General features: G+C 41.4%; 1 protein-coding gene across 1 annotated transcript; it reads left to right on the top strand.

Moving 5' to 3' along the window:
• The first annotated feature begins 9919 nt into the window (after positions 1-9919).
• On the top strand, positions 9920-14117 carry LOC128474036 (CDK5 regulatory subunit-associated protein 2-like). Its single transcript, XM_053456282.1, has 2 exons — positions 9920-10192; positions 10872-14117. The coding sequence occupies exon 2, from the start codon at positions 10936-10938 to the stop codon at positions 13384-13386; it is 2451 nt and encodes an 816-aa protein (XP_053312257.1). The 5' UTR covers positions 9920-10192; positions 10872-10935; the 3' UTR covers positions 13387-14117.

Here is a 14117-nt window from a genome sequence, read left to right on the forward strand (position 1 = left end):
GCTGCCTATACTTAATTTACTCTGCAGAATACATTCTATAATCTAGAAAGGCGTAATTCCCAGGTACAGCCCTGGCATTTTTAGCTTTTTGAATGATCTCACAGGAGGTGATCATTTGGTAGGAACAATACTCCTGCAGTGCTTTATTACAACCGAGGTCGGGTCATTCGCGACAACATGCACAGAATTCATAACCTCTCACACCAGGCACCCTACAATGTTAGATACCGAATGGAAGTTTTACAGGAAAATCCCTCGCCTACGCAAAATACATTGGATAACAAAAGCCACGCAAAAAAGAGCTAGAGGGGCTTCTAGTCCTTTCAGTGTCCTGCATGGATGACAATTAGACATGACGCTGTGTTTGTGACAAATGTGTTCCATCAGAAGAAGAGACTTTTTCTCTGAGGTCCTGAAAGCTTATGTTACATCTTTTTATAATGTTGGCCCAATAAACGGTATTAACTAAATTAATTGCGTGCAGACAATACTTTTTTCTGTGTAAGATTTTTAACTAGACAATATGATATAGCAGAAATCTTCGAATGAAATCTTAGAGATGATAAAAAAAGAAAATAAACTAAGGCCTGAATCAGAATTGAAACATTCGGTGTCGGGTATAAAAAAAAAATTAATTCTGGTGCAGAGTTTGAAGAAGGATGTTGTTACCATAGCAACAAGCGGACTTGTCCAATCAGCAAGATTGATTTCACCAGATGAGACTTTTTCAAACTTGGCACGAGAAACACATTTTATACATAACTCCCGAAGACATGCAAACCAAAGTTCTCCGTGCGCAGTGCGACTTACTGAATGCAAAAACTTGGCTCAGAAGTTGGCAAACGGCTACTCACAGAGTGCAGATGGATGACAGCGCCCATGACTCTTTGCCTAGTAGAACAGCAGCAGTTGTAGCCCGGCTGGGATCTGATAACTAGGTGTCGGTGTTGATACTATGTGTGTAAGGACATTGGGAATTTCTGAGAAACGTCGGTGCAGACTGTATCTTGATAAATGTTACAGTTATATGGCCATGTTTAAGGCATCGGACCTTGATCTTTAGAATGATCATTGGACTACCTTCTTTAATAGGAGGTGCAAGAAAATCCCTTTCACTTGCCAGTAACCACATAATCACGCGCAAGGTTTACCCTGGAGGGTGTGACAGCTTAAAGCTGGTCCTCCCGGGCCGCTATTTTATCTCTGTATAAGGGGTGTTGTTTTCCACATCCTTGATCAGAATCTAGAATCCATGGATCATGTCCATGTAAGAGCACACCTTTCACTTACCTATATATTTTTTTACTCTTACCTCCTGAAGGCGCTGCAGCCCAGGAGCTCTAATACTCCCTTTTCGTTTCTTAATTAGGACAAGTTTTCTCTGAACAAAAAAAATTTTTTTTGCATGTAAAGAAAATATGCATATGTGGCCCGGACTTAACCTTTAATTCCGCTCTTCAATACATGTATTCTGTAGGTTTCCCATGTTGAAACCAGGTAAATCATTTAGAAGAAAAATGTATTTACAAACCCATTTTCCTAGTGCCATACATTTCAGGCCTGGACTGGCTATCGAGCACACAAGGCAAGTGCCCTACCACATAGCTTTAGCAAGTAGCCATGTGTATCCGGCAGGAGGCCACATGCATGTCATTTATCAGCTGCTGGTCTTAACGTGCCTCAATACTTCAATACTCAGTCCGTTCCTGATACATACAGTTATGGAGCACTGAGATACTCATACCCAGCAAACGTTCTAAGCTTCTAAAGAAAGAGGACATCGATGAAAGAAGGCTGGATCCCAAACAAGCGGTGTCGCTCCTACACAGGGACACTTGGTAGGTATGAGAATAGCTCATATAAAACAGCCCTTGTGCCATGTATGAAGTATACCAACTCAACAGCCGGATAGTTTGGGTGATCTGACTTTGACCTTTGCAATGAAAGTGGCTCCCTCCCCCATTCACCAGGAGAAGGAACCTTATCTGCTGACTGTGCAGAGGAACGGGAAGGAACTAAATGTCACTGCCCAGAAAACCTTTAGCCAGCTAAATAGACGCAGAAAGCCCCCCAAACCTTTCATCCGTGTGTCTGTAGCTGTGGTCGCCTTATTGCTGAGTTTGCTGCACTTAGGCAGGTCTTCATATCTGCTTGACTCTGATTAACCCTTTCCACCCTGGCCTGGCTCCTCCACTGCACTCCTAGGCGACTCACTGCCATCAAGAGGTCTGGGCTCTGGCTGCACCTCCGGGACGTATCAAGTGCACATTGCAGAAATAGTGCTGGGATCAACCATCTCGGTGGTTACTAAATAAGGATGGCCTGCAGGATCAGGTGTTGACCTTTACAAGCAGGGTAACCTTTAAAAAGGTACCGTCCCACCTCCTGCATCCCACATGAATGGTCTTCTTTACAGCATAACCAGATAGGTTGAAATTTTATTTTAGGCACTCTGTCATATATACGCTAATTCCTCTATAAAAACCTTTACATATCATCACTTAAACTTACTTTTAAAGGGAACATTTTATTAAAAAATGCCAGTTGAATATTAAATTAAAGGAAACTACTACTTCACAGCTTTTATCATGAATTGATGTATTTATTAAAACTTTCCAGGGCCGGCCTTGCCGTATAAGCAACTCAGTGTACTGAGGGTTTGACCTATAAGTACAACTAGGATCTTTGGGAGTTTGACCTGGAGTCTCCAGATGAAGCCCACTTTCGTCTTTCTCTGGGCTCATTTAGTCTCACGCCGCCCTTTTAATGGCTACCTGAACCAATAACAAAAGTCAACATAAAAATAATAAAAAGGTAATGAGGAGAACCTGGAACAAACACACGTTTTATTTAAATTTCTGTTATGGCAATAAAGATTTTCAAGCTGTTGCTGGTGTCTCCTGGTACCACATCATTACAAACAGGATGGAGCAAAAAATAAGTAATAATGTTTATTTTTCCATGACAGAATTAGCACAAATATCTCCTCATGTGTGACAGGAGCTACATTGCCACTAGATCAAGAAAGATGCTCCTCATCATAAGTAAATCAAAATGCTACTATGAGTGTTATTTTTTTATTCTTCACTGTGGACTTGCCCTCATGCCCCCTCATTTATATTATACTATTGTATCATGGCACTATTCATAAATAAAATGGCATACATAACAAAATAAAGGTGGTGTTGGTCCAATACATGTATTCTGCAGGACTCTATTGTTATTTTATTGTCATTTTCCCTTTAAAAAATACATCTGAAACAGGAAATGCAAAAAACGATTACAGAGCTCTACTGCCCTCTAGTGTCTGAAATGTATATGAGCTGCCTAAAAAGAGAGATGAATATACTGCTAACCAAAAAGTTCAAACAACTTAGTCTACATACTGATTAAATATACCTTTACAATAACCCCAAACGTACTAAGTGGCTTATCTGTATTCAATGGGTTTATATTTTAATACTGTGTGCCGTCCTCTACACACAAACCAATTATGATGCATGAATGGCTGGTACATTGGTGTAAAAATCATCTCCTTCCATTGCTGAGAAGTCATTAATATATGTTTATACGTGATAAGCAGCAAGTGGAATATAGCAAGCTATTTATGGCCTACCTGTTCTTACACGATAGGTCTTCAAACCAATATTGGGTGTTTTTTTATCTTAAGGGTTAAAGTATACAAATCACCAGAAGCAATATTGTAGAATTTTGCCCAGAATATCTATTATTATCTATATAATACAGCGTAGTTTATTCAATACATACCGTATTAAACATTTTTATGAAGTTTTAGTTTCTACATTTTTTACTTTTGGAGTTAAACTTGTAGGGAAAGATCCTCTCTGTTGAATCATAGGTACAGGGGGTATTAGAGAGAGGGAGCATCATTACAGGGTATCACCCACCTAAACGCTACCTTAGGGCTATCTTGTGTTGATTATACTATGATACTATTATTCTATAAGTTGTGTCATTTGATAAATAGTTACAGCTAGATACTATATGAATTGAAAAGACTCTACACTGTACAGCCCTTAAGACTCCCAGTTTGGCAGGGATTTAAGAATTTTCTTATTTTTTATTGAATTTAATACATTTTACATTTTAAAACAATTTCCTAATATTTTAAATTAGTCTTTTTTCCACTAACCCAGAGCGTTCCCAGGTATGGCCATCTCTCTGTAGCTCCCTACTGGTAGACATTCGCCAAGCTTCAACTCTTCACAACTTCAATGACAAAATAAAGGAACTCTTTATTGTTGTAGTACTAGAGTCATTTACAAACCTTGATTTAACAATCGTCAGAACTCTCTTAACTGGCCCGTCCCTCCTCCGCCGAGTCCATCTGTATGTCTGGATACTGTTGTAGTAGTAAGCAATAAATTTAAAAAAAATACATCCGTTATACTGCAGGGGGTTACACAAAACCTGCGCTAGCCAGTAATATGTGAAATGTAAAGGTGTCTTGGAAAATACGGACATCTTAGTAACAGGCATACGTAGGAACCCTCTGGGTTTGACCTGGAGATTGCCGGGTGAGCGCCACTCCTCCAGTTCTCCGGGTCAAGACCCGCAAGGGAAGGCTCCGGGTAGTCGGAGCCCAGAAGTTCCCAGGTATGGTCATAGGTCAAAATGATGTCATTTAACCAAGCATGATTTCATTTAACCGGTTAGATAATAGCCCATTGAAGCAGTTATCCATGCCAGCACTTTTCCCCTTCCCCAGCCCGATCAGCAGCTTTTAGCCACACAGCAGAGCATTTTTTTAACAAAAACAACGAGACAATTGCTCCATGAAATCGATTGCGCAGTGTTAACCCTGTGATCACCAGTAAACAGTGATCGCTCCATGAGAGCGAACATGCAGTGTTAACCCCACGATCACCAGTTTACCATTGATTATGTCCTAGCTGCCATAGGCAGCTTCAGGGACAGGGTTAACGTCTTAAGTCCACAAACGAGTGTGGGGGCCAGCGCCAACCCTTCCCCGCTGTACAAATGCATCATGAGAGCGATCATTCAACCCCTTCAATGCCAAGATCAGATTATATTGTTATAATTGTATATATGTATATATATTTATATGTAATATTCATATAACACAAATGTACTTAGTGGATGTGGTAGTTTTAACCCCTTAAGGACAATGGGCGGTCCCTAAACCCATTGAAAACAATGAATTTCGAGCCCGTACATATATGGGCTTTGTCTTTAAGGGGTTAAAAAACATTTAAACAAACCTGATGCATTTTGGCAGTTTTGTAAGATAAAATTGTTGAAAAAGCACTGGCCTCCCAGGGGAGGAATTTTGGCAGATGTCTGGCACTTAACGGGTTTGAAGTGAACCATCTCAGACACGCCGTTCCCTTTAACCCTTAAAACACTAGAGCCAACATGTTGTAAAAGATGTATTTGGACTGGCCGGGGTTCCTTGTTCGGTCACTAGTTCTTGAAGGCGTAGAGAGAATATTACGAGCCTCGGCATAGCGCTCGGTGTTATCAGGACGAGCTGCATCTGGTCTAATGGATGTTAACAGAGCTATGAATGCGGTACAGCAGAGATTCAATATATCCCTGTACCGACTAATCAATACACAAATAGAACGCTCAGAGCATTAAGCCCAAGAAGAAAAGCGCCAAGGAGCGTTGCTTAGTGACAGATTTCTCTACACATTCATTCATTTGTGGGCAAAAAAGTCAAAGGCACTAAAAATAAAGAGTAAAAAAAAATAAACTGCACGATAAGTCCAAACATCCAACACGCGTCATTAACACAGAATATCTGATATTTACAAAGACCTGCTTTTAACAGTTTATGTTTAAAAAATGTGTGTAGGGTTATTTTTTGTGTATTATTTTTATTATTCACAAGGAAAGCAACAAAATAGTGTATCGGTTACAAGTATTGGGAACCTGACCATTACACACAGGGACTTAATATGAAGTTGGTCCCCCCTTTGCAGCTATAACAGCTTCCACTCTTCTGGGAAGGCTTTCCACAAGATTTTGGGGAGTTTCTGTGGGAATTGTTGCCTATACCTCCAGTAGAGCATTTGTGAGGTCAGGCGCTGATGTTGGATGAGAAGGCCTGGATCACAATCTCTGTTCCAGTTCATCCCAGAGGTTGAGATCGGGGCTCTGTGCGGCCGGTCAAGTTCTTCCACCCTAAACTCATCAAACCATGTCTTTATGGAACTGGGTCACAGTCATACTGGAATAGAAAAGAGCCTTCCCCAAACTGTTAAGGTCAAGGGCTGAGTAAGGTCTGAGTCTCTACATCAGGAAAAATGGACAGACTAGATGGCCAAATGTGCCTTATATGTTGTTAAGTTTTTAGTTGGATGATAATAATTGGCCAATAACGTAAAATATGATGGTCTACTATTAAAGCCCAGTTTTTGATTCTGCTTTGTTTGCTTTGTTGCTTCCTGTTAGTCATTGGGTTAGGTTTCATTTATAAAAAAAAAGAAACGCATATTGGCTAAATAATTCAACATTGACTCACCTTTTTATGACATTTGCTATATTTGGCTTTTATTATTTTTGGATTAGATTTCTATTGCTGCAACCTAATCTCACATTAACACCATCTTCATGAAGATCAGAGTATTCACATAGTCTATCTGTCAATACTGAAGGATGTGTTGAAGTTAACACTGGGTTAATATACTATGTCTCCTGAGTTCTCATGGGAGGTTCTAGGACCAACTTTTGGTGGAACCATCTACTGACGGGAAACTCAATCAGCGCGCTGCACTATTCAACACAAGTTCATTTACAGAATGGAGTGAAACAAAAATTCTAGTACATTTATGAACTGGAGCATCTGTATATTTCTCAGCCACCCTGTACCATTCTAGAAACTGCTTATAGCAAGCATAGAGTATTATACAGATATTATTATGTATTTGTTACAGTGGAGATGGTCTGTGATAATGGTTTTACCGCCATCTCTATGCTGACCCCCTTCTGTATACTCCCATTTCAGTTGATAAAGCCCAGATTTTGTGTTCCTTTGTAAAAGTGTGGCATGTCCCTTAATTTGGTGCGTAGCCTCGGACTTTGGCAAAGGATATGTTAATCATCAACAAATGTAATAAGGTATCACGTAGAACCTAGTCATCAACTATCATACTTTATTAAACCCAACCGGACAATAAAAAAGATTAAAAGACCTAAATAAACCAAGCGTGCTGTCCGCAAGGATTGGATCCTGAAGGATAAGCTGTGGCATGCTAATTTAAATGACAAATTCACTCCATCATAATTTACTTGGGCTATTACAAAATATAACAACTAAACTATTGGCATAAAAGCTATTGCATGATCTTAACGGCAATTACCTAGAACTAATGAAAACCTTATCATCCGAACAAAATGAGTCCTGTAACTTCATTCTGTTGGATATAGAGCTCTTACTTTTCGGTTAATGACTTCTCATTTGATTGCTTTGCTATTTAAATACACTCAAAGTTTGAATTTTTGTAATTGAATGCAATAAATCCAATTAGATTTTAAAGAATATTGTTTAATGGTTTTTAAAGAAGTTGCATGGTGTCACAAATTAATATTAGTTTTCCATTAAGACAATGAAGACAAGCTATTTTTTTTTCTTTTATTGACAAAAAGTATATCTGTGAACAAATGCGGTACATCAATCATATAAATATTTGTTGGGTTTTTGCTCAAAACAAATACAATGAATTCCCACGCCTGAAGTGGCAGTAGTTCATTCTCAACAGAAGTATGTGTAAATATATATACCGTATTGGCCCGAGTATAGGGCGCACTTTTTCCCCCCATGTTAAGTCTTTAAAGTGGGGGTGCGGCCTATATTCGGGGTCTAGCGCCCGACGCCCGGGACATACATGAACGTGCGCACGATGCATTCTAACCCCCCCGACTTACCAGGGCAGACTCCCGGGTGTCTTGCAGGGCCGGCGGAAGACATCTACGCAATACGCGTATACAACTTCCGGTGCCGGCACTTCCGCTGAGTGCCGGCACCGGGGGTTGTATACACGATGTGCATAGATGTCCCCCTCCGGCCCCGTAAGACACCCGGGAGTCTGCTCTGGTAAGTCGGGGGGGGGGGGGGGGGACAGAGTGGCAGCATATCGCGGGGAGGACAGAGTGGCAGCGTATCTCGAGGGGGGGGGGACAGAGTGGCAGCATATCTCGGAGGGGGAGGACAGAGTGGCAGCGTATCTCGAGGGGGGGGGACAGAGTGGCAGCATATCTCGGGGGGGGGGGAGAGGACAGAGTGGCAGCATGTTTTTTGGTGCTTTTTTAAAGAATAAAACTTTTTCTTAAAAAAAGCACCAAACTTTTAGGGTGCGGCCTATATCCGAGCCAATACGGTATATATATATATATATATATATATATATATATATATACACACACATATATATTTATATACACATCATTATTAAATATATATTATGATGCGAGCACAGATTTCCTTTTCTTGCTATTTTGCAATATTTTTGTCCACCTTTGAGCTACTGCTTATTTGGCTTTTAAGTGACACTACATCCATCATTTGCTCATTTGCACTTTAATCCTTCATGACCAATGTTCACAGAGAACTGATCCTTATGTGCCGAGGATGGGGAGAAGGAAGAAATATGTTTATATGAATAAGAAGGCGGGTGTGCTAATAAAAAGGTATGAAGATGATGGGGAAATGATACTGGGTGGGTATGGAGATGATAAGTTATGTTAAGGGGGCATGAAGATAGAGGGGGTGAAGTGCAGCTTCTCCAGTTGAAAACACAAATCCTCCGGGTCACGGGGTCCTCACATGCCCCACTCCCCACCCATTTAAATGGGAGAGTTTCCCGCAATGTCAGCAGGGAACGCTTTAAGACGTCATTGGGAATGCCCACTGATGTGAGGGGGCGCAAAGGTAGGCTCCAGGTAGCCGGAGCCCAAAGGTTCCCAGGTATGATTATGATGTGGGTGGTATGATGATGGTCAGGAGCAGCTCTACATTTACAAATACATGGATACACAGCTACTCTAACACCATACTGGACCCCAGCTGCCTTACTTCCATCAATTACGGAGAGACGCGAGTCCCGATGGGCTTCTATGCCTGAAAAGGGCAATCTTCCCAAAATCCAACAAGTTATGGTTATCATGGGAACATGTCCGCAGTATGCAGGACAGCTTTCACCTATGCTGCCACACTCAGGTTGCCACAGGGGGGCATGGCCTGGCTTCTACCTGCATACAGGGCATTAGTGTTACTATGGTGATGCCATAGCTACACAGCAACAAATCAATTCAAGAGACTTTCTCCAGTTGAGAGATACACTACCTCTCTTTTCAACTTGATCCCCAAGGATGCTGATCACATAACCTGCTAATGGGTGCTCTGGGTCTCTGTCATGGAAACTCTGGGTGTGGCGCTATGGCACCCCCCTCCAAAATTGGCATGTGTCCCACAACGTCTGCAGGGTCACCTACCGACATCAGCGGGATCTCCTACCCGCATCCCGCAAGGGGGGGGCTCCGCGTAGCCAAAGAGTTTATACATTTGAGATGACGCTCTATATAGTCTATTTTGTATTGGTTATTCTCTGTGGACAATATATTAATGGTGGGATAGACCTAAAGCTATCCTCTATCTAAAACAACACCAAAGACGGGTCCTTTACATCAGGCTGAATGGTTCTCATCTGCCTTTAATTATTAGTTAGTAATTACGATCTAAAAATAAGGGGGGGGGGATTTCTAAAAATCTAGATTGCGGAAGTTAAGGGGTTAAGCTACGTTTACTAGACCCTCGTTAGATGAGCGTCCTATGTGGCTGTAAAAACAGGAAGTTCAAGGAACTCTAATTCACTTAAACCGCTGTATTGGTTTCGGTTTCGTGCGAGATGTAAACACTAGAGACAATTACAAAATATTTTCATATATACATTGCGGAATACAGTTTCAATAACATGACAACACTCGCCGTGCGCACGCGCACTATCCCTGTTCTTCGCTCGCACTAGGTATTCGCGTTACTACGTTTAAATACGGTAATACACGCGCGAGTTTTCCCTCTATCAAGGACGCCTGAAAGTTACGTGGTGCAAATGACGCCGAACTAGCCGCGTCGCAGTCTCGGTGGTGTTCTGGGAAAGTTACGTCGTTTCCGCTGGAAATAACGACAGAAGGCGCACGAAAGTCACAGGTAAGGGTCGTGTATTTATTTGCGCGGCAAAAACCAATAATAACAAAGCCATACAATCGTTGGAAGAGAGACAATATGTGACCTAGTAGATTATCTCCTCGGGGGGTGGTAGACGGTTAACCCGTTTAGTGCTGTGGAGTATGCTGTTTATCACGAGTTTTTGCTATGGATGTACAAAAATAATTGGGATACCAAGTGTAGCTGCGTGACGTGAAATACATTCGTGTCGTTCGTCATTATGCTTCTTCCGTTGTTTCTAACGGCCACACACGCCTATAGCGGTGTGTTCCCTATTCTTGCCAGTCAGTCCCTGCAGTTCATTCCTTCTGACATTGTCTTAAAGTATCTAGACGGGAGAATGAAGGGTACATGCTCGTTACACAACTATTTTGTATTAAAAGCATATATTCCGGTGATAGCTTTCCAAGCCCCTGCTGTGTGCTTTCTAATGATGACATCATGGTGCTATTAAAATGCTGTTAAATTATTCTCTGGCCATGTGCTGCCAGAGAGTCATGGGAATTGTAATTTTAGTACTTGGGCTTGTTAAGTATAATTTCTGTTTTTCACTGTCAGATGTGTTTTTAGCAGGCAAATACATTTTTTTTCTTGTTTAGCACTTCTTAATGTCAGAGGTGGTATTTACGATCAAAATAACTATGTTGATTGATGTTTACAGAATGCAAAATGACGGCTGTGTGATTTTATGTGCTGCCGTCACAGCAGAGGAGTAATAGGGGAAAATGGACTTGGTACATGCGGAAGACTTTAAATTGGTGGATTATATAAATGCCGGCCAAAGCAATGCGTTGCCGGAGAAAGAAGGCAAAGCCCGCTATCGGGACGGCGGTGGGTTTCGCGGTCATGATGAAGAGGGGAAGAGTCTGAACAAAGAACATACCATGAAGGATTTTGAAAAGCAAGTTACTGATTTGAAGAGGGAAAACTTCAACCTGAAGCTTCGTATATATTTCCTAGAGGAGCAAATTCAACAGAGTTGCGAAAGCAGCAGCGAGGACCTGCACAGAATGAACGTAGAGCTAAAAGTTGAAGTGGAAAGCCTGAAAAATGACCTGCAGGAGAAACAGAAACTCCTCCTGAAGGCTTCAAAAGCAATGGAAAGCCTTGCATTGGAGGGTGGTAACACCCAACAGACCAAAGAAGACTGCCCTGGACAAGAGGAAGGCTCTTCAAAGCTTTGCCATCTAGAAAATGAGCTACAGATTAAACATGCAGAGATGAATACAATTAGAGCTCTACTGGATCAGGAGCAAACGCAAAGGTTCGAAGCAGAAGCAAAGCTTTTAGCAGCAGAAGAGCAGTATAGAAGGACCACAGTGGTGCTGGAAGAAAGGGATCTCATGATCAGCCATTTAAATGAGACTCTGGATTCCAAAGAAGCTTTAATTATAGAACTGAAAAGACAGCTCGCTGCCACAGAGCCTGATGCCCACTCTACAAGCAATGTCCCAGAAAGGAACAATAGTTTGGACGTGTGTAAAGGCAAAGGGCATGACGAAAACGAGCTCGGTTATAAGCAGCTAATTTTGTCTCTGAAAGCAGAAAAGGAAATGTATTCCCAGCTAATCAATTCCGTTGGAGAACGTGGAAGCCTGCAGAAGGAACTTGACACGGTTGCCGCATTACAAAGGCAGCTGCTTGAAAAGATTCGTTCTAACGAAGAACTAGGCAGGATGCTGGAAGATCAACTGAAGGCGCATTGCAGAGAAAATGATACCGTTTCATTTTTTGGGGAACGCACTTCATATTTAAATATTTGCCTTGATTACCTAGATCAAAACTTTGAATATCGTGTGGAACGTGATTTACAAGAGAAGGAAGCAGAAAACAACTTACAATATACAGGCTCTTCAGATGGAAATTATGGATTGACCAACCAGTATTTGGTAGCATCCAGAGATGCCGTGGTTCAGAGTATTTCTAGAAACGCAGAAACCGAAGACGTCTTAGATGCCTCCCTTAAGGAAGAAGAAAATACAGACACGCGGTTAGTGTGTCAGAGCTCTGCGGTATTCGAAGGTAAGCATCGTGATGCTTCTACTTCACCTACCATCCAGTATGACATCAACTCAGGTTTGGAATATTCGGATGTAGAAAACAAGATTTTGTTTCGATTAAAGCATGACGTGGATTGGAAAAATGGTGTGGATGTTGGCACACAAGTAGAAATTGACCAAGAGGATACAAGAGAAAGGTCTTTTAAAGTTCCTAAACTACAGATGGAAGAATCTGTAGGTAAAAGCACAGCTGTTTCTAAAGTGGAAACCTCTGCATTTGATAAGGAGAATGCAGTATACCCCGGTGGGCACACAGAACAACATTGGAGGAGAAGTGCCAGTGGCTTTGAGAGAGGGCAGGCGAACAGTCTCACTGAAAGAAAGAACAGTCAAAACGATAAACTAAATAACTTTGCAAAGAGATCACAAATTCCAGTATTACAAAAATCATCTTCGGGTACACAGCTCACTGCAAAGTCTTTAGGATGTTTATCCAGCGCGCAGAATGAGCCCATGCTTCAACTGCATAATTACCAGCTCCAGATAAACAAGCTAACCGAACAGCTTCATTGTGCGTACCTTGAGCTCGAGGGACGAAGAAGTGGGGCTGTCTTGATGGAAGACTGCTGTGCGAAGAACAGTAACTGTTCGGAGCATGGTTCATCGCATACTCCTTCACGGCTGGTTCCTGGTTACGGCGTTTTGTCGGATGAACGCGGCCGTTACGTTCTTGGTTTTCTGGAAGATTACGATGCTCTGTGGAAACAGATACTGGAAGGAAGGAGTGTGTTACTTGAAATTGATGCCGACATTGACAACCGGAAGAGCGCGGATCATTTTGATAACATTTTGTATGACAAAATAAGGAGAACCGCGCAGTGTTTGGAAGAAGCAGTGCGTTTGATGCACCTTTTGTGGAGAGTGTCCTTACCTTCACATGTTCACAGGTCTAATAGTGTTGCTGAGGTTGAAAAGATGAGAATGGAAATTGTAAGACTTAGGAAAAGTCTTGTTGAGCAGAAGCAATTAGTCTCCGGAATGATGAATCGTTTCTACGCTGAAAGCCAGTATGAAGACAGCGTGAGACTTATTCTTGATCAAGTGTCCATGACTCACGAGGTTTTAAAGAGAGCTCGCCGAAATCTCGAAAAGCAGCCCGCCAAGACACATGACTAACGACACTCTTCCACATGATCTTTTTCTATGCGTATGGAGTTTTGTAGACCATACTTTACTAGTTTGATGCTTATATATTTTATCAGAATGCTTTTAGATGTTTCAAATATTTTATTGGTATGTTTTATATAAAATAGATTTTCAGCACATATGTAAAGCCCTTTTTTGTATCAAAAAGTATTTAAAAACGTAACCGTGGACAGTGAAGATATTGTGCGGGGAAAAAAAGATATTGGATTGGGAAAAAATCATCATCATCTCCTCATTAGCCATCAGAATGCTGGACTTCTCCCACAAACTCCCGATTTAGAAGGAACAGTCATATGTATATTTATGTAACATTACAACTTTACATCTTTTTTTTGCGTTTCATGAAAAATACCAACTTCAATTATAGACTCCATGTTCTTGGACCAATGCTTTTTGCTCATTTTTTTGTTTTTTGTTAGACAAATGGGTTTATGCCGTAAGATAAGTAAGTTTGCTGGTGACCTTTCATTTCAACTTCCTGACTTAACTATGCCTTACAGAAGGGCCAGCCCGAGTGAACTTCTGGAAGCTGGCCCTGTATAATGCATAGCTAAGTTATAGATTCATCATGTCCCCTCACTAGTTCATCTATACATCATGCAGCGCTGTTTCACGTCATAATGCGTTGTGGAGTCAGTGAGTTCAGAGTAAATAGCAGCTCTCCTGCAAAGTCCTTGAGAGAATAAATCCTTTTAATGTTA

This window comes from Spea bombifrons, chromosome 2 (assembly GCF_027358695.1).
Source record: "Spea bombifrons isolate aSpeBom1 chromosome 2, aSpeBom1.2.pri, whole genome shotgun sequence".
In the NCBI taxonomy this organism is placed as follows: Eukaryota; Metazoa; Chordata; class Amphibia; order Anura; family Pelobatidae; genus Spea; species Spea bombifrons.